General features: G+C 48.3%; 1 protein-coding gene across 1 annotated transcript in view; it reads right to left on the reverse strand.

Annotated features, from left to right (window-relative positions):
- Positions 1-21,458, reverse strand: part of LOC143793236 (ADP-ribosyl cyclase/cyclic ADP-ribose hydrolase 1-like) — a 40,120-nt gene that overhangs the window by 4,276 nt on the left and 14,386 nt on the right. Inside the window, exons 2-6 of the mRNA XM_077280025.1 lie at positions 10,109-10,238; positions 7,494-7,629; positions 6,531-6,613; positions 3,530-3,606; positions 406-498 (exon numbers count right to left, since the gene is read on the reverse strand). Coding sequence (XP_077136140.1) covers positions 406-498; positions 3,530-3,606; positions 6,531-6,613; positions 7,494-7,629; positions 10,109-10,238 — 519 coding nt within the window. The remainder of the gene's footprint in view (positions 1-405; positions 499-3,529; positions 3,607-6,530; positions 6,614-7,493; positions 7,630-10,108; positions 10,239-21,458) is intronic.

Here is a 21,458-nt window from a genome sequence, read left to right on the forward strand (position 1 = left end):
ATCCCATGCACATATACGGAGTCCATTATTGCCTTATATCTATGGCTTTTATTACTCTAATTACTAGATTGTTTCTACGCAATACACAAACATGCCGGGGGGGTTTTTACGTCTGGCTATACACTGCCATCTTGTGGTAAACATTGAAATTGCAGGGTGTACATTCAGGTGTTTTGCCATCCCATGTTACTAATACCGTCATGTATTATATTTTAGATGTATTAGTAAAAATGTGTTTATCATCTTGGATATTTGCCTTGCGCATCTTTCTCCTGTAATGTGCTGCCTTTTATGTTGCTAGGAGTTATGGGTACATGGTATAGGTGTCATATATAGTATATACATTATATAAACACGTGATTAAAATGTTTGCAATCTTCAGGTCTGTCCATTTTTAGTGCTTACTTGTCTTCTCCTTGAATGTCATCAATTACCCAGACCCTCACTTCAGAAATGGTGTTTGGGTCCATATTGGGGATTTCCACAGTCCTTAGAATACTGGAAGATAAAACAAGTGATCATAGTGAAACTTCTCAGGGTCTACATGACAGCAGCTCATCATGTGAGCAATCAGATGTACTGTCCAACATAGGCGCCACTTCAGCCCGAGTATAACTAAGTGACTACCATTCTATGGTACCAATATAACCCCCTAACCCTCTCCACAACATGACGGAGCAGGAGCTGAGACTGCGTTCTACAGCCAGCACCTCATTCTATAGGAGCTTTGCATATGACTTATGTACCCCAAAATGGTACCATTACCAAGTACAGCTCGGCACACAAAACAAGCCCTCACTCAGGTCCATTCACGGAAAATAAAAAAGTTCTGTGTTTTTAAAAATGGTGACAGTCACCCAATTTTTTTTTATATTTTTTTACAAACGTCAGAAATGCTTTAAGGCAGTAAAATTATTTTAAGATGATTAGTGTCATTCAAAGTTACAACTCGTCTCACAGAAAAAACAAGCCCTCACATAAGTATGAAAAATAATAAAAAGTTATAGGAGGAAGGGGAGGAAAAAGTAAAATGGCAAAAACGAAAATGTGTAGTGTGAATAAGAGGTTAAAAGCGCCCGACAGCCAAAGGAAGAGGACAGGATGGCGAGGTGAGTATTAGTTCAAAGAAAAAAATACTCAGCTCTCTGGCATTTCCACTGCTCACTGTCCTCTTCTTTCCACCATTTATGCGCCATATCTCCAGCCTTTTCACTATAGACCAAGACTGCTGGTCTCATCCAGGTCCCGGAGATCACTATGCATCGCTGATGTTGCGACCTTAGGAAGCTCTATAACCTCAGAGGCCTGGATGTGGCCGGAAGTCCTGGTCTATGAGGAAGAGGCCTCAGATATGGTGTGTAACAATGGAAAGAAGAGGACCGGATGGGAGACGGTGAGCAGCAGGGTGGTCAAAGCAGTCAGCTGTGGGGCGAGTATTATTTGTTTTCCCCGGCACTTTTCCACCTTACATTCTAGCTTATAACCTGGGGACTGCCTGTATTCACATTCCCTGGCGCTTCCATGACGCAAATTTTCCGGTCCTCCTCTGATTTCTGTACCCCTGGTCTACTCATGGAAGATACACAGTGAGGGAAAAAAGTATTTAGTCAGCCACCAATTGTGCAAGAGAGGCCTGTAATTGACATCATAGGTAGACCACAATTATGAGAGTCAAAATGAGAAAACAAATCCAGAAAATCACCTTGTCTGATTTAGCAAGATTTATTTTGCAAATTATGGTGGAAAATAAATATTTGGTTATTAACAAAAGTTAATCTCAATATTGTGTTATATATCCTTTGTTTGCGATGACAGAGGTCAAACGTTTTCAGTAAGTCTTCACAGGGTTGGCACACACTGGTGGTGGTATGTTGGCCCATTCCTCCATACAGATCTCTAGAGCAGTGATTTTTGGGCCTGTCGCTGGGCAACATGAACTTTCAACTCCTTCCAAAGGTTTTCTATGGGGTTGAGATCTGGAGACTAGGCCACTCCAGGACCTTCATATGCTTCTTTTACGAAGCCACTCCTTTGTAGCCCTGGTGGTGTGCTTGGCATCATTATCATGCTGAAAGACCCATCCACGTTTCATCTTCAATACCTTTGCTGATGGAAGGAGGTTTGCACTCAAAATCTCACGATACATGGCCCCATTCATTCTTTCATGTACATGGATCAGTCCTCCTGGTCCCTTTGCAGAGAAACAGCCCCAAAGCATGATGTTACCACCCCCATGCTTCACAGTAGGCATGGTGTTCTTTGGATGCAATTCAGCATTCTGTCTCCTCCAAACCCGACGAGTTTTGTTTCTCCCGAACAGTTCTACTTTGCTTTCATCAGACCACATGACATTCTCCCAATACTCTTCTAGATAATCCAAATGCTCTCTAGCAAACTTCAGATGGGCCCGGACATGTACTGGCTATAGCAGGGGTCCACATCTGGCACTGCAGGATCTGAGTCCCTGGCAGTGTAGTGTGTTACTGATGGTAGCCTTTGTTACGGTGGTCACAGCTCTATGCAGGTCATTCACTAGGCCCCCCCACTGAGATTCTGGGATTTTTGCTCACCGTTCTTGTGATCATTTTGACCCCACGGGGTGAGATCATGCGTGGAGCCCCAGGTAGAGGGAGATTGTCAGTGGTTTTGAATGTCTTCCATGTTCTTATTATTGCTCCCACTGTTGATTTCATCACACCACGCTGCTTGCCTATTGCAGATTCAGTCTTCCCAGCCTGGTGCAGGGCTACAATTTTGTTTCTGGTGTCCTTCGACAGCTCTTTGGTCTTCACCATAGTGGAGTTTGGAGAGTGAATGTTTGAGGTTGTGGACAGGTGTATTTTACACTGATAACAAGTTCATACAGGTAATGAGTGGAGGACAGAGGAGCCTCTTAAAAAAGAAGTTACAGGTCTGTGAGAGCCAGAAATCTTGTATGTTTTTAGGTGACCAAATACTTATTTTCCACCATAATTTGCAAAATAAATCTTGCCAAATCAGACAAGGTGATTTTCTGGATTTGTATCCTCATTTTGACCCTCGTAGTTGTGGTCTACCTATGATGTCAATTACAGGCCTCTCTCATCATTTTAAGTGGGAGAACTTGCACAATTGGTGGCTGACTAAATACTTTTTTTTCCCTACTGTATGTGTGATAAAACCTCATCACAAAAGGTCAAGACTGCAACAAATTTTCCGAAGACGAGGGAAATGTTGCCATAAGAGCGTCAGGGAAGGTGACAATAGAGCCGCAAATTACGACTCAAATCATATTTGGATAATAATTTGCACATTTTTTTCCTAAAAAAAAAAAAAAAAGTGGCCTTCCACGGCCAGATGTTAGAAAATGCACAAAAGCCTTTTTAAACCTAGATTTTTTACTTTTTTAATCCAAAGCTATCTAGATTTGAGCCCTTTCTTCTGTATGTAATACAATAAAGTAGCTTGCCCAGTACAGTGTTATAAGTGCTACTTATTTCCTGACTTATACTTTTAAATGTCATGGTCCATAGATAAAATTACACAATACCTTTCTTTCCGGGCTATATCACCATCTGCTGAGCCATTTAACATCACATTTACCAATCCACATGACGCTTGAGCAAACTGAGGAAATAAAGCAGATAATTCATGCTGCAGCACATGTACAGTACAGACCAAAGTTTGGACACACCTTCTTATTTAAAGATTTTTCTGTATTTTCATGACTATGAAAATTGTACATTCACACTGAAGGCATCAAAACTATGAATTAACACATGTGGAATTATATACTTAACAAAAAAGTGTGAAACAACTGAAATTATGTCTTATATTCTAAGTTCTTCAAAGTAGCCACCTTTTGCTTTGATGACTGCTTTTGCACACTCTTGGCATTCTCTTGATGAGCTTCAAGAGGTAGTCACCGGGAATGGTTTTCACTTCACAGGTGTGCCCTGTCAGGTTTAATAAGTGGGATTTCTTGCCTTATAAATGGGGTTGGGTTCATCAGTTGTGTTGTGCAGAAGTCTGGTGGATACACAGCTGATAGTCCTACTGAATAGACTGTTAGAATTTGTATTATGGCAAGAAAAAAGCAGCTAAGTAAAGAAAAACGAGTGGCCGTCATTACTTTAAGAAATGAAGGTCAGTCAGTCTGAAAAATTGGGAAAAATTTGAAAGTGTCCCCAAATGCAGTTGCAAAAACAATCAAGCGCTACAAAGAAACTGGCTCACATGAGGACCGCCCCAGGAAAGGAAGACCAAGAGTCACCTCTGCTTCTGAGGATAAGTTTATCCGAGTCACCAGCCTCAGAAATCGCAGGTTAACAGCAGCTCAGATTAGAGACCAGGTCAATGCCACACAGAGTTCTAGCAGCAGACACATCTCTACAACAACTGTTAAGAGGAGACTTTGTGCAGCAGGCCTTCATGGTAAAATAGCTGCTAGGAAACCACTGCTAAGGACAGGCAACAAACAGAAGAGACTTGTTTGGGCTAAAGAACACAAGGAATGGACATTAGATGAGTGGAAATCTGTGCTTTGGTCTGATGAGTCCAAATTTGAGATCTTTGGTTCCAACCACCGTGTCTTTGTGCAACGCAGAAAAAGTGAATGGATGGAGGAGGAGGTGTGATGGTGTGGGGGTGCTTTGCTGGTGACACTGTTGGAGATTTATTCAAAATTGAAGGCATACTGAACCAGCATGGCTACCACAGCATCTTGCAGCGGCATGATATTGCCTTCAGTGTGAATGTACAATTTTCATAGTCATGAAAATACAGAAAAAATTTTAAATGAGAAGGTGTGTCCAAACTTTTGGTCTGTACTGTATGTATGTACACTGCTCAAAAAAAATATAGGGAACACTAAAATACCACATCCTAGATATCACTGAATGGAATGTTCCTGTTGCAAATCTTTATTCATTACATAGCAGAATGCGTTGAAAGCAATAAAACAAATAAATGATGAATGTAAATCAAAAATAATATCCCATGGAGGTCTGGAGTTGGAATGATGCTCAAAATCAAAGTGGAAAATCAAATGGCAGGCTGAGCCAACTTCCAAGGAAATGATGCTCACTAGTGTGTGTGGCCTCCATGTGCCGTATGACCTCCCTACAATGCCTGAGCATGCTCCTGATGAGACAGCGGATGTTCTCCTGAGGGACCTCCTCCCAGATCAGGATTAAAGCATCAATCGACTCCTGGACAGTCTGTGGTACAATGTGGCGTTGATGGATGGTGCGAGACATGATGTCCCAGATGTGCTCGATTGGATTCAGGTCTGGGATTCAGGAACAGGCGGGCCAGTCCATAGCTTCAATGCCTTCATCATGCAGGAACTGCTGACACACTCCAGCCACATGAGGTCTGGCATTGTCCTGCATTAGGAGGAACTCAGGGTCCACTGCTCCTGCATATGGTCTCACAATGGGTCTGAGGATCTCATCCCAGTAGTTAATGGCAGTCAGGATACCTCTGGCGAGCACATTGAGGACTATGCAGCTCTCCAAAGAAATGCCTCCCCACACCATTACTGACCCATTGCCAAACCGGTCAACCTGGAGGATGTTGCAGGCAGCAGAATGTTCTCCATGACATCTCCAGACTCTGTCACATGTGCTCAGTGTGAACCTGCTTTCATCCGTGACGAGCACAGGGTGACAATGTCAAATCTGCCAATCTTGGTGTTCTCTCGCAAATGCCAATCACCCTGCATGGTGTTGGGCTGTAAGCACAACACCCACTTGTGGATGTCAGGCCCCCATACCACCCTCATGAAGTTTGTTTCTGACAGTTCGACCAGAAACATTTATGTTAGTGGCCTGCTGAAGGTCATCATGCAGGGCTCTGGCAGTGTTCCTCCTTGCACAAAGGAGGAAGTAGCGGTCCTGCTGCTGGGTTGTTGCCCTCTTACAGCTCCTTCCACATCTCCTGGTGTAGTGGCCTGTCTCCTCGTATCTGCTCCATACTCTGGACTCTGTGCTGACAGACACAGCTGCCCTGGACAGGTTTATTTCACAGAAGTGTGATTGACTTGGAGTTGCATTGTGTTGCTTGTGTTCCCTTTACTTTTTTGTGCAGTGTATGTGCTGCATGCCCGGCTATATTGTATCTGGCACAGTGTAGGTAATGACCACTTGCTGCGTGATTACCAACCATTATGGCCGATGCAGACATTGTCAAGTCGCCATTCCTATTTATTGCATTAAAGGGGTTGTCCGACAGAAAAAAAGTAGACATGGATGATTTTAAAATAAAAAATAGAGACATTCTCACTACCTGTAGCAACAGCGGAATTAGCGCAGGCCGATCTGTAAGCCTGCACCAGCTCCAAAAGTGTTGTCTGCTGAAGCCTGTGATTGGCTGCAGCGGTTTAGGTGACTAGAAGAGCGCATCATTGGATGCTTCTCTGATGACATGCTGGATCCACGGTGGCACCACATTGAATCTGAACATTTCCCTCCCAGGATACAAATGACCACTCATTGTCGACACATCAGGATTGTTATTAGTTTATCATCAGAATCTTGATTGTAACTTACCGCAGCAGATGTCATCTTCCAGAATGAGGAAATGGAGTTGTGTTCACATTCGTTCCAGGCAGGACAAAACTTAAAGTTCATTCCTAAAAAATACACATTTATCAAGATTTTACTGAATAGATTGTACCCTGCTAGAATATAACTTTATGATGTCTTTACAGTCTGATAACCTGACAATAAATAGAATGGATTGTGCATTCAAGATGTGGAAATATTGTGTTTATCTATATAAACATGTGTAGCAATGATCGATTCCAGGTTGCATAAATTCAGCGCAACATCCCAGGACTTTTGTCCTATACATATTACCAAAGAGCCACAAGAATCTTGGAAATAGGTAGACAGATCGGAGCAGCCACTGGGTCTATGTTCATCCCATCAGCTATTTAAGTCAGGCTGCTAAAGCTAAGATATAGAGATCCCAAAATTACTTTATCAATAAATTAGGAAAAGTTGAGTGCTCTTTAACATATTTTGATGCAACTAACACACTCAATTAATAAGTAGGGTATCTGAGCAGTACAGATGGCATTAGAAAAATATCCTATAAGTGACGACCACAGGGAATTTTAATTAGCACTTGAGGTGATAGCATGTTTCAATTTTTTTTTTTAGGACAGGTTTGCATAATGCAAAAATGTTTGAATAGGTAGGTGCAATGTTGGCCCCCACAGCGGTGCCTTTACATTGGATATAAAACTGTCCAATGTAAAGGCACCGCTGTGGGGGCCAACATTGCACCTACTTTTGCTAACATTTTCATGGCACATTTTTGAGAGACAAATCTACTATCTGGATGCCAAGTAGAGGATCTGGTTTGTTGCTGTGAAACTATTGTTATATTTGTATGATTTACTATTTATTTGATTGCTATTTTACATGTTGAAAGACAGTTGCCTTAGGTACGATATATATCTCAGTGGTGACATTATTTCTCACCCTCGATTATCAATAGATAGTTACCTGGTCTAAATTTTTTCCCACACCACATAAGACCATTGAACACGAAGCCCAGGAAAGTGTCTTCTAGCGTGATGAAATTTTCTGTGGCTTTTGTGTAACGGTGAACAAGTTCATTAGTCCTGCTCCACAGAAGAGTCTGCAAAGATCCAAAACATTTACTTAGTTATTATGGCTACTTATCAGTAAATGGTATAATACCATTTCGGCAAGTAGACTTATTTGCTTGTTTTTTCCACACCATGCAATGGGAAAGAGTATAGTATCCTGTTAGAAAGATGACCATTCTTATGGAATTACTGGTCTAAGGAATACAAGTGATTCCATAAAATATTGCAGCATCACATGGTGGTCATTAGTGGTGTTGCAGTTATTTATGCATTTATTAAAGGGATTGTCCAGGATAAACTTAGTTCCTTGTAGACATGCAGACATATAAAAAAAATGAACTGAGTTGTTATGCTGTGTTCCCACAATCAGTATTTGGTGACTTTTTGTTGTTGCAGATTTCCCATCAGCATTTATGCACCTGTTATGTAAAAAAAAACCTCAAACATAAAATGCAAGTAACCTAATTTACTTAAGTTTTTATTGTGTTTTTGAATCTGCGTTTTTTGTCTATTTTTGCTATGTCATGTTTTAAATAAATCCGCTTTATTGTTGATATTTCCTGGTATTTAGCTTTGTCAAAATTTTATTATTATTGTCATGTGTAGATTACATGCATCTTTAGTGTTTGTTTTTCCTCAGCGGAAACTCACTAAAAAACACATATGTATTTCTGACCTGCGGATTTTTTGCATCTAATGCAATTCTATGGGGAAAATCTGCACATAAAACTTACGCACCGCAGGTCATAGAATCTTAGAGGGACCTGCAGGGTCATCGTGTCCAACCCCCTGCTCAATGCAGGATTCACTAAACCATCTCAGACAGATGTCTGTCTAGCTTCCGTATGAAGACTTCCATTGAAGGAGAACTCACCACCTCTCGTGGCATCGCTGGATCTGGAGAGGGTGAGTGACTGTCAGTTTATTATTTTTTATGCCTGCAAGTCATTGGGGAACTAATAGATTATTCCAAATAATCTCCTTAATCTATTTTTGAATAATGTTGTACATTTGGGGGTTCAGCTGTGCAGGAATCAGCATTAAATCCACCTCAAAATCTGCACAATAATGATGTAGATTTTGGCACTGATTTCAACATAGATTTCTGTTCACTGGTTGAAATCTGCAGCATTTCCACTGAAACCTCAGTATATTTTTATTGTGCATATATTGTTCAGTAGGTTCCCAGGTGATAGGAGATCCAACTCACGTGAATAGATAAAATTAATATTTATTCTGAAATTGTTAAAAACATCTTCATCGGTCTATATTCCATATGAAGATTAGTGGAGAGGTCCATAAGACATGGAGAGTTATTACGCGTTTTTCATCTTTAAACTATGTGGTTCTTAAGCAATGTTTTGAAATGATTCGCCTCTCCCACGTGCTCTTCTGCGCTATCTTTCCTGTGATTGCTGGCAGAAGGATGGTGAGCTAAATCATTTTCTCCTCTTTTTTTATGATTTGGTATATTATACAGTACTATATGTTTTCTAATATGAAAAGTATGAGTTGATGCCAAGCTTTCTCAGTAATGGATGTGATAAAAGGGAGTTTTTCCACTCATAGAAAGTGATGGCTTATGCTAGAAATATGCTGTTACTTGCTGATCATGGAAGTCGGACTATAGACACACGCACCCATCAGTAGACCAAGACATCAGATACTAAGAAAAGAAGTGAAACTGAGCCGAATCCCACCAGAACACAGTGCCTCATACTTACTACACATACTAGCAATCAATCCTTGTCCTACCTGTCGGACCACCACTTATCAGCAATTGCCTGAATATCCAAAGACTAATAAACTCCTATAAGAAATTATTGAAATTATTTTTATCAACTTTTTACCCTTAAAGAGAATTTGTCATGAAGGGCGACCTTTGACATTGGCTAGCTGCCCTGCAAGAATCAAGTTAACATGTCCTACCCCATAGACCATATTACATCACACCTTTTCTTTTGCACTAGGGGTTGTTTCCAGTAGATGCCCTAAATCTCTCACATTGACAACACCACTTTAAAGAGAATCTGTCAGCAGATATTTTCTATGTAATCCTAGAGCAGCATGATGTAGGGGCCGAGACCCTGATACTATCAATGAATCACTTACTGGGCTGCTTGCTGTCATTTTAATACAATCACTGTTTTCTCTGTTGCGGATCTAGCAGACCTCTGAATGCTGAGCTTTGTTTAATCCCGCCCACAACACTGATTGGCAGCTTTCTGCCTAGTCTACACAGGAATCTGCCAATTAGTGGTGGGGGCGGGGTTATACACAGCAGTTGACTAGGATGCATGAGACACCTAGTCCTCTAGTGATAATCTCCTGCTGATAAAACACTGATTTTATAGAAACAGCAGCACACAGACCAGTGAGTGACACATTGCTGGAATCAAGCTCTCAGCCCCTACGCCATGCTCTTCTCAGATTACATAACAAAAACCTGTTAACTTTTTTAATACTATTTTTACAGCAGAGCTTTAATAAGAAGTTGCATTTCTTTACCTTATTACATGGTATTGTCTGTGCAGCCACAAGTGCTAGATGCTTGTAATCTTCTTCAGTGATCTTACATGGATCTTTTCTTTGTACTGCATCAACTAGTTCTTGCCATATTCCGGAGCAGTTCTTATCCCTTTATTAGAAAAAATAAGGCAACGTGTAAGAGGGTCAGTGTTTATTTATGTGTGGCCCCCAAACAGAGGTTCCTGGGCACTAGAGTTAATCTAAACCCATTTTTTTTTCTTTTTTACTCTACTAGAGGCAGGACAGCATAACAACACATTCTGGATAGAGGCACGGAGCTTGGTGGTTACACAACAATGTTGACACAAAGCTTGGTAGTTGCACTTCAATACCAAGGCTTGAAATTTGGCGGTCACACATTAATACTGCAGCAATACTGTGTTTGGTGGTTATGATGCCACAGAAACAGTCTCTTTAGTAAATACCGTTGGCTGATATCATGGAGAATAGATACCAACATCTGCGGATGGAGGGCATTTGGCATGGATCACCTACAGTCTATAGTTTTTTTTCCCAAAGGAACGCTGTAACATTGCTCTCAGATATAGGGCACAGCAGATCTTGAAGATGCTCTTCCAGCAAAATTTGGGTGCAGGCCACATGAATGTTCGGTGTTTCAGGTCACAGAATTTTCATACTACAAGCAGGAGTTACCCTGTCTGTCTCAAGCCGAGCTTGTTGATACAGGCCACAGCCACTATCATTGTCCCAGGCGACAACACTACTTATAGGAGGACTGACTTCTCAAATAGTAAGTTATCGCTTATCAATTACATAAATAATAACTTGCAGATTGCTGGATGTCCAACCACAATGATCTGGGGTTCATCAGTCTGTCTTGAATGGAGCAGTAGTGTGCATGCCAGGCCTCCGTTCCATTTATTGTCTATGAGACTGCAAGAGATATCGGATTACAGCGCCACGCTATTTTTGACACGGCCACAGACAATGAATAGAGAGGAGGTTGAACATACACACCTCCGCTCTGTTCAATACAGGTTGTTCGCGGAATCGCTTGGGCAGCGATCAGACCCCAATCGATCAGCAGGCTACCCATATCCTATGGATCGGGATTATTTGCAATTTTTCAAATAACCCTTTACTGTTACAGGCCTAAGATTCTTTCATTGTCTCACGCCAAACAAACTTCACCTCAAGTGGTTGCAGAGTAGGAATAGCATATTCATTCATTGAATAATTATAGTGCTTTGGAACAAAGCACTATACTGTTAAACAATTCCACCGTGGATAACTTCTTCTTCTTCTTATTCTTATTATAGTGCTTTGTTCCAAAGCACTATACTGTTATTCCACCGTGGTAAACTTCTTCTTATTCTTATTATTCAGTCCGCACGTAATGCGGCCCGAACCGCTAAACTCACAGACTCCAGTGAGGTGTCATTTCGAAGCCAGCGTTCCTGAGAGGTGTGCTAAGTATTTTTCGTGTCGATCGGATTTGTAGTTTTTGCGCAATTTGTGTTTGAAAAAAGTCTTTCAATGCGTTTCAATGGAGAAATTTTCCTATACGTTTATAATGGGCTGGTTTCTGAGGCAATTTCTAAAAATAACTGCCACCTGGCTGATTAGCTCATTGATATGCGCAGTCAGACACAGTTACTATGCCAACGCCTATGAAATCTACATCAGCTCACCAGGTCACAAGTTTTGTCAGATAATATCAGCTCTTAAAGTGACAGTACAGCACAATTCCAAACCACTATCCGTAGTCTTATGATTATTAGACTGTGGCCCGATTCTAACTCATCGGGTATTCTAGAATATGCATGTCCACGTAGTATATTGCACAGCCACGCAGTATACAGTGCAGAGCCGTGCAGTACACAGCGCAGAGCCGCGCAGTACACAGCGCAGAGCCGCGCAGTACACAGCGCAGAGCCGCGCAGTACACAGCGCAGAGCCGTGCAGTACACAGCGCAGAGCCGCGCAGTATAAAGCGCAGAGCCGTGCAGTACACAGCGCAGAGCCGCGCAGTACACAGCGCAGAGCCGTGCAGTACACAGCGCAGAGCCGCGCAGTATAAAGCGCAGAGCCGCGCAGTACACAGCGCAGAGCCGCGCAGTACACAGCGCAGAGCCGCGCAGTACACAGCGCAGAGCCGCGCAGTATAAAGCGCAGAGCCGCGCAGTACACAGCGCAGAGCCGCGCAGTACACAGCGCAGAGCCGTGCAGTACACAGCGCAGAGCCGCGCAGTATAAAGCGCAGAGCCGTGCAGTACACAGCGCAGAGCCGCGCAGTACACAGCGCAGAGCCGTGCAGTACACAGCGCAGAGCCGCGCAGTATAAAGCGCAGAGCCGCGCAGTACACAGCGCAGAGCCGCGCAGTACACAGCGCAGAGCCGCGCAGTACACAGCGCAGAGCCGCGCAGTATAAAGCGCAGAGCCGCGCAGTACACAGCGCAGAGCCGCGCAGTACACAGCGCAGAGCCGTGCAGTACACAGCGCAGAGCCGCGCAGTTTAAAGCGCAGAGCCGTGCAGTACACAGCGCAGAGCCGCGCAGTACACAGCGCAGAGCCGTGCAGTACACAGCGCAGAGCCGCGCAGTATAAAGCGCAGAGCCGTGCAGTACACAGCGCAGAGCCGCGCAGTACACAGCGCAGAGCCGCGCAGTACACAGCGCAGAGCCGCGCAGTATAAAGCGCAGAGCCGCGCAGTACACAGCGCAGAGCCGCGCAGTACACAGCGCAGAGCCGCGCAGTACACAGCGCAGAGCCGCGCAGTACACAGCGCAGAGCCGCGCAGTATAAAGCGCAGAGCCGCGCAGTACACAGCGCAGAGCCGTGCAGTACACAGCGCAGAGCCGCGCAGTATAAAGCGCAGAGCCGTGCAGTACACAGCGCAGAGCCGCGCAGTACACAGCGCAGAGCCGCGCAGTACACAGCGCAGAGCCGCGCAGTATAAAGCGCAGAGCCGTGCAGTACACAGCGCAGAGCCGTGCAGTACACAGCGCAGAGCCGCGCAGTACACAGCGCAGAGCCATGCAGTACACAGCGCAAAGCCGCGCAGTATAAAGCGCAGAGCCGCGCAGTATAAAGCGGAGAGCCGCGCAGTACACAGCGCAGAGCCGAGCAGTACACAGCGCAGAGCCGCGCAGTAGACAGCGCAGAGCCGTGCAGTACAGAGCGCAGAGCCGCACAGTATAAAGCGCAGAGCCGCGCAGTATACCGCGCAGAGCCGTGCAGTACACAGCGCAGAGCCGCGCAGTACACAGCGCAGAGCCGCGCAGTACACAGCGCAGAGCCGCGCAGTACACAGCGCAGAGCCGTGCAGTACACAGCGCAGAGCCGAGCAGTACACAGCGCAGAGCCGCGCAGTACACAGCGCAGAGCCGCGCATTACACAGCGCAGAGCCGCGCAGTACAGAGCGCAGAGCCGCACAGTATAAAGCGCAGAGCCGCGCAGTACACAGCGCAGAGCCGCGCAGTACACAGCGCAGAGCCGCGCAGTACACAGTGCAGAGCCGCACAGTACACAGCACAGAGCCGCGCAGTACACAGCGCAGAGCCACCCAGTATACAGCGCAGAGCCGCGCAGTACGCAGCGTAGAGCCACGCAGTATGCAGCGCAGAGCCGCGCAGTATACAGCGCTGAGCCGCGTAGTATACAGCGCAGAGCCCCGCAGTATACAGTGCAGAGCCCCGCAGTATACAGCGCAGACACGCGCAGTACACAGCACGGACACGCGCAGTACACAGCGCAGAGCCGCGCAGTACACAGCGCAGAGCCGCGTAGTATACAGCGAAGAGCCACGCAGTATATAGCGCAGAGCCGCGCAGTACAAAGCGCAGAGCTGCGCAGAGCTGCGCAGTATACAGCGCAGAGCCGCGCAGTATACAGCGCAGAACGCGCAGTACACAGTGCAGAGCCGCGCAGTACACAGCGCAGAGCCGTGCAGTACACAGCGCAGAGCCGCGCAGTACACAGCGCAGAGCCACGCAGTATACAGCGCAGAGCCGCGTAGTATACAGCGCAGAGCCGCGTAGTATACAGCGCAGAGCCACGCAGTATACAGCACAGAGCCACGCAGTATACAGCGCAGAGCCACGTAGTTATACTGCCCAGTCACGTAGTATATTGTCCAGTCACATAGTATACTGCATATCCCTGTTAAAAAAAAAAAGAATTAAAATAAAAAAAAGTTACATACTCACCTCCTGGAGCGGCCGGTATCTGATGGTTGTTGCACCTCCTAGAGCGGCCGGTACACGATGCTTGTTGCACCTGGAGTGGCCGGTACCCGATGCTTGTTGCGCGCTCCGGTCCCAAGAGTGCATTGCGGTCTCACGAGATGATGACGTAGCGGTGTTGTGAGACAGAAAGACGGAAGTGCCCTTAGATAATTAGATAGTAGATTACCCCGCTCACCAATTCGGAACCCGAGAGGCCCGGCCCACCAAATCGGACCCCGAGGGGCCCGGCCCACCAAATCGGACCCAGAGTGACCCCGCCCCCTAAATCACACCCAGAGTGACCCCGCCCACCAAATCGGACCCAGAGTGGCTCCGCCCACCAAATCGGACCCAGAGTGACCCCTTCCACCAAATCAGACCCAGAGTGACCCCTTCCACCAAATCGGACCCAGAGTGACCCCTTCCACCAAATCGGGCCCAGAGTGACCCCGCCCACCAAATCGGACCCAGAGTGACCCCACCCACCAAATCGGACCCTGAGGTGCCCAGCCCACCAAATCAGACCCTGAGGTGCCCAGCCCACCAAATCGGACCGAGTGACCCCACCCACCAAATTGGTCCCTAAGGTGCCCCGCCCACCAAATCGGACCCAGAGTGGCTCCGCCCACCGAATCGGACCCAGAGTGGCCGCGCCCACAGAATCGGACCAAAAGTGACCCCGCCCACCGAATCGGACCTAGATTTACCCCGCCCACAAAATCAGACCCAGATTGACCCAACCCACCAAATCGGACCGCCTGAGGGGCACCCAAGTGTGAAAGTCTTGCAGGGGCAGCCCGGGCACCATTCCAAAGCACTATCTGTAGTTCCTTCAGGAAATACCCATCTAGTTCTTATTATTATTCAGTCCGCACGTAATGCGGCCCGAACCGCTTCACTCACAGACTCCAGTGAGGTGTCATTTCGAAGCCAGCGTCCCCAAGAGGTGTGCTAAGTATTTTTCGTGTCGATCGGATTTGTAGTTTTGGCGCAATTTGCGTTTGAAAATGTTTTTTCCCCTCATTGTAATGCTTTTCAATAGGGAAATTTTCACATAGGTTATAATGGCCGAGTTTCTGAGGCAATTTGAAATGTACCTGCCACCTGGCTGATTAGCTCATTGATATGCTCAGTCAGGCCCAGTTACTATGCCAACGCCTGCGAACTGTACATGACCCTAGCAGGCCAAATCGGACCCAGAGTGGCGCCGCCCGCCAAATCGGACCCAGAGTGGCGCCGCCCGCCAAATCGGACCCAGAGTGGCGCCGCCCGCCAAATCGGACCCAGAGTGGCGCCGCCCCCCAAATCGGACCCAGAGTGGCGCCGCCCGCCAAATCGGACCCAGAGTGGCGCCGCCCGCCAAATCGGACCCAGAGTGGCGCCGCCCGCCAAATCGGACCCAGAGTGGCGCCGCCCGCCAAATCGGACCCAGAGTGGCGCCGCCCGCCAAATCGGACCCAGAGTGGCGCCGCCCGCCAAATCGGACCCAGAGTGGCGCCGCCCGCCAAATCGGTCCCAGAGTGACCCTGCCCGCCAAATTGGTCCCAGAGTGACCCCGCCCACCAAATCGGTCCCAGAGTGGCCTCACCCCTTTAGGGGCTACAACTACCAAGCCAGCGCCTGAGGGGCACCCAAGTGTGAAAGTCTTGCAGGGGCAGCCCGGGCACCATTCCAAAGCACTATCTGTAGTTCCTTCAGGAAATACCCATCTAGTTATAGTGCTTTGGAACAAAGCACTATACTGTTATTCCATCGTGGATAACTTCTTCTTATTATAGTGCTTTGGAACAAAGCACTATACTGTTATTCCACCGTGGTAAACTTCTTCTTATTCTTATTATTCAGTCCGCACGTAATGCGGCCCGAACCGCTAAACTCACAGACTCCAGTGAGGTGTCATTTCGAAGCCAGCGTTCCTGAGAGGTGTGCTAAGTATTTTTCGTGTCAATCGGATTTGTAGTTTTTGCGCAATTTGTGTTTGAAAAAAGTCTTTCAATGCGTTTCAATGGAGAAATTTTCCTATACGTTTATAATGGGCTGGTTTCTGAGGCAATTTCTAAAAATAACTGCCACCTGGCTGATTAGCTCATTGATATGCGCAGTCAGACACAGTTACTATGCCAACTCCTATGAAATCTACATCAGCTCACCAGGTCACAAGTTTTGTCAGATAATATCAGCTCTTAAAGTGACAGTACAGCACAATTCCAAACCACTATCCGTAGTCTTATGATTATTAGACTGTGGCCCGATTCTAACTCATCGGGTATTCTAGAATATGCATGTCCACGTAGTATATTGCACAGCCACGCAGTATACAGTGCAGAGCCGTGCAGTACACAGCGCAGAGCCGCGCAGTACACAGCGCAGAGCCGCGCAGTATACAGCGCAGAGCTGCGCAGTACACAGCGCAGAGCCGCGCAGTACAGAGCGCAGAGCCGCACAGTATAAAGCGCAGAGCCGCGCAGTACACAGCGCAGAGCCGCGCAGTACACAGCGCAGAGCCGCGCAGTACACAGTGCAGAGCCGCACAGTACACAGCACAGAGCCGCGCAGTACACAGCGCAGAGACACCCAGTATACAGCGCAGAGCCGCGCAGTACGCAGCGTAGAGCCACGCAGTATGCAGCGCAGAGCCGCGCAGTATACAGCGCTGAGCCGCGTAGTATACAGCGCAGAGCCCCGCAGTATACAGCGCAGACACGCGCAGTACACAGCACGGACACGCGCAGTACACAGCGCAGAGCCGCGCAGTACACAGCGCAGAGCCGCGTAGTATACAGCGAAGAGCCACGCAGTATATAGCGCAGAGCCGCGCAGTACAAAGCGCAGAGCTGCGCAGAGCTGCGCAGTATACAGCGCAGAGCCGCGCAGTATACAGCGCAGAACGCGCAGTACACAGTGCAGAGCCGCGCAGTACACAGCGCAGAGCCGTGCAGTACACAGCGCAGAGCCGCGCAGTACACAGCGCAGAGCCACGCAGTATACAGCGCAGAGCCGCGTAGTATACAGCGCAGAGCCGCGTAGTATACAGCGCAGAGCCACGCAGTATACAGCACAGAGCCACGCAGTATACAGCGCAGAGCCACGTAGTTATACTGCCCAGTCACGTAGTATATTGTCCAGTCACATAGTATACTGCATATCCCTGTTAAAAAAAAAAACAATTAAAATAAAAAAGTTACATACTCACCTCCTGGAGCGGCCGGTATCTGATGGTTGTTGCACCTCCTAGAGCGGCCGGTACACGATGCTTGTTGCACCTGGAGTGGCCGGTACCCGATGCTTGTTGCGCGCTCCGGTCCCAAGAGTGCATTGCGGTCTCACGAGATGATGACGTAGCGGTGTTGTGAGACAGAAAGACGGAAGTGCCCTTAGATAATTAGATAGTAGATTACCCCGCTCACCAATTCGGAACCCGAGAGGCCCGGCCCACCAAATCGGACCCCGAGGGGCCCGGCCCACCAAATCGGACCCAGAGTGACCCCGCCCCCTAAATCAGACCCAGAGTGACCCCGCCCACCAAATCGGACCCAGAGTGGCTCCGCCCACCAAATCGGACCCAGAGTGACCCCTTCCACCAAATCAGACCCAGAGTGACCCCTTCCACCAAATCGGACCCAGAGTGACCCCTTCCACCAAATCGGGCCCAGAGTGACCCCGCCCACCAAATCGGACCCAGAGTGACCCCACCCACCAAATCGGACCCTGAGGTGCCCAGCCCACCAAATCAGACCCTGAGGTGCCCAGCCCACCAAATCGGACCGAGTGACCCCACCCACCAAATTGGTCCCTAAGGTGCCCCGCCCACCAAATCGGACCCAGAGTGGCTCCGCCCACCGAATCGGACCCAGAGTGGCCGCGCCCACGGAATCGGACCAAAAGTGACCCCGCCCACCGAATCGGACCTAGATTTACCCCGCCCACAAAATCAGACCCAGATTGACCCAACCCACCAAATCGGACCGCCTGAGGGGCACCCAAGTGTGAAAGTCTTGCAGGGGCAGCCCGGGCACCATTCCAAAGCACTATCTGTAGTTCCTTCAGGAAATACCCATCTAGTTCTTATTATTATTCAGTCCGCACGTAATGCGGCCCGAACCGCTTCACTCACAGACTCCAGTGAGGTGTCATTTCGAAGCCAGCGTCCCCAAGAGGTGTGCTAAGTATTTTTCGTGTCGATCGGATTTGTAGTTTTGGCGCAATTTGCGTTTGAAAATGTTTTTTCCCCTCATTGTAATGCTTTTCAATAGGGAAATTTTCACATAGGTTATAATGGCCGGGTTTCTGAGGCAATTTGAAATGTACCTGCCACCTGGCTGATTAGCTCATTGATATGCTCAGTCAGGCCCAGTTACTATGCCAACGCCTGCGAACTGTACATGACCCTAGCAGGACAGTTTTGGCAGATAATATCAGCTCTTAAAGTGATAGCACAGCACAATTTCAAAGCACTATCTATAGTCTTATTATAATTATTGCCCCGCTCACCAAATCGGACCCAGAGTGGCGCCGCCCGCCAAATCGGACCCAGAGTGGCGCCGCCCGCCAAATCGGACCCAGAGTGGCGCCGCCCGCCAAATCGGACCCAGAGTGGCGCCGCCCGCCAAATCGGACCCAGAGTGGCGCCGCCCGCCAAATCGGACCCAGAGTGGCGCCGCCCGCCAAATCGGACCCAGAGTGGCGCCGTTCTGCCAAATCGGACCCAGAGTGGCGCCGCCCGCCAAATCGGACCCAGAGTGGCGCCGCCCGCCAAATCGGACCCAGAGTGGCGCCGCCCGCCAAATCGGACCCAGAGTGGCGCCGCCCGCCAAATCGGACCCAGAGTGGCGCCGCCCGCCAAATCGGACCCAGAGTGGCGCCGCCCGCCAAATCGGACCCAGAGTGGCGCCGCCCGCCAAATCGGACCCAGAGTGGCGCCGCCCGCCAAATCGGACCCAGAGTGGCGCCGCCCGCCAAATCGGACCCAGAGTGGCGCCGCCCGCCAAATCGGACCCAGAGTGGCGCCGCCCGCCAAATCGGACCCAGAGTGACCCGGGCCACCAACTCGGACCCAGAGTGACGCCGCCCGCCAAATCGGACCCAGAGTGACCCGGGCCACCAACTCGGACCCAGAGTGACCCGGCCCACCAAATCGGACCCAGAGTGACCCGGCCCACCAAATCGAACCCAGAGTGACCCGGCCCACCAAATCGGACCCAGAGTGACCCGGGCCACCAAATCGGACCCAGAGTGACCCGGGCCACCAAATCGGACCCAGAGTGACCCGGGCCACCAAATCGGACCCAGAGTGACCCGGGCCACCAAATCGGACCCAGAGTGACCCGGGCCACCAAATCGGACCCAGAGTGACCCGGGCCACCAAATCGGACCCAGAGTGACCCGGGCCACCAAATCGGACCCAGAGTGACCCGGGCCACCAAATCGGACCCAGAGTGACCCGGGCCACCAAATCGGACCCAGAGTGACCCGGGCCACCAAATCGGACCCAGAGTGACCCGGGCCACCAAATCGGACCCAGAGTGACCCGGCCCACCAAATCGGACCCAGAGTGACCCGGCCCACCAAATCGGACCCAGAGTGGCCTCAACCCTGAGGGGCTACAACTACCAAACCAGCGCCTGAGGGGCACCCAAGTGTGAAAGTCTTGCAGGGGCAGCCCGGGCACCATTCCAAAGCACTATCTGTAGTTCCTTCAGGAAATACCCATCTAGTTAATTGTGTAATGCTTCGAACTCGCTCGAGGATCACAAATTTCATCAGGGTGTTTCTCTAATTGTAGCAACCACTCTATATTGTAAGGCTGCCGTCACACTAGCAGTATTTGGTCAGTATTTTACATCAGTATTTGTAGCCAAAACCAGGAGTGGAACAAATAGAGGAAAAGTATAATAGAAACATATGCACCACTTCTGCATTTATCACCCACTCCTGGTTTTGGCTTACAAATACTGATGTAAAATACTGACCAAATACAGATAGTGTGAAGGCAGCCTAATTGTCATGGAGGCTCATAATCAAGTTCATGATGGGCCCCATAAGATGCTCCATAATATAATATGCCCCATATAATGCTCCATAAAGTTTATGATGGGCCCCATAAGATGCTTCATACAAAATACGCCCCATATAATGCTGCACAAAGGTTGATTATAGCCCCATAAGATGCTCAATAGAAACATTTGCCCCATACAATGCTGCATAAAGGTTGATTATGGCCCCATAAGATGCTCCATAGAAACATTTGCCCCATATGCTGCTGCTGCGATTAAAAAAAAAAAAATGACATACTCACCTCTTGTCCTGAGCAGACGGGGACACCGCCACTTGCGATATTCACCTGTCCCCGTTCCACCGCTGCGCGCCGCTCCGTCTGCGCGCACTAAACACGTCATCGTGCCCTCTGACCTGAACGTCACAGCCAGAGGACGCAGAAGACAGAGCGGCGTGCGGCGGTGGAACGGGGACAGGTGAATATCGCATGACTCACCCTCCCCGTTATACTCACTGTCCCGGCGTGGTCCCTGCTTCTCCGATGCGATGGCGCCTGCAGCTTGTTCCTGTGTTCAGCGGTCACTGGTACCGCTCATTAAAGTAATGAATATGCGCGCCACGCCTATGGGAGTGGAGTCGCGTCCATATTCATTACTTTAATGAGCGGTAAAACGTGACCGCTGAACACAGGAAGAGCTGTGGGTGCCGGAGAAGCAGGGACATGCAGAGACGTGCCGGGAGCAGGTGAGTATGATGGACAGCAGCTGCTCCCCCTCCCCCGCCGACCCCTGGGACAATGACTCGAGTATAAGCCAAGAGGGGCACTTTCAGCCTAAAAAAATGGACTGAAAATCTCGGCTTATACTCGAGTATGTACGGTATTTCACAATCTGAGGGCTCACTCACATGAGAGATGATTCTCTCATATGAGAGAATCGGATCGGTTGTAGTAATGACACTTAGCTGTCTTATCTCTGTCACTTATCCCCTTTAGCATCAGCTTAGAACAGAAAAGCAAGCAGATTACTTAAAATGTCATAATGAAGTGGAGAACATAACGCATTCTTTTACTTCACTGAACAAAAACACTTTCAAATTAAATATTGGTCAGATGGATGATGCTATCCATGCCATGGCTACTATCTA

This window comes from Ranitomeya variabilis, chromosome 1 (assembly GCF_051348905.1).
Source record: "Ranitomeya variabilis isolate aRanVar5 chromosome 1, aRanVar5.hap1, whole genome shotgun sequence".
Taxonomy (NCBI): Eukaryota; Metazoa; Chordata; class Amphibia; order Anura; family Dendrobatidae; genus Ranitomeya; species Ranitomeya variabilis.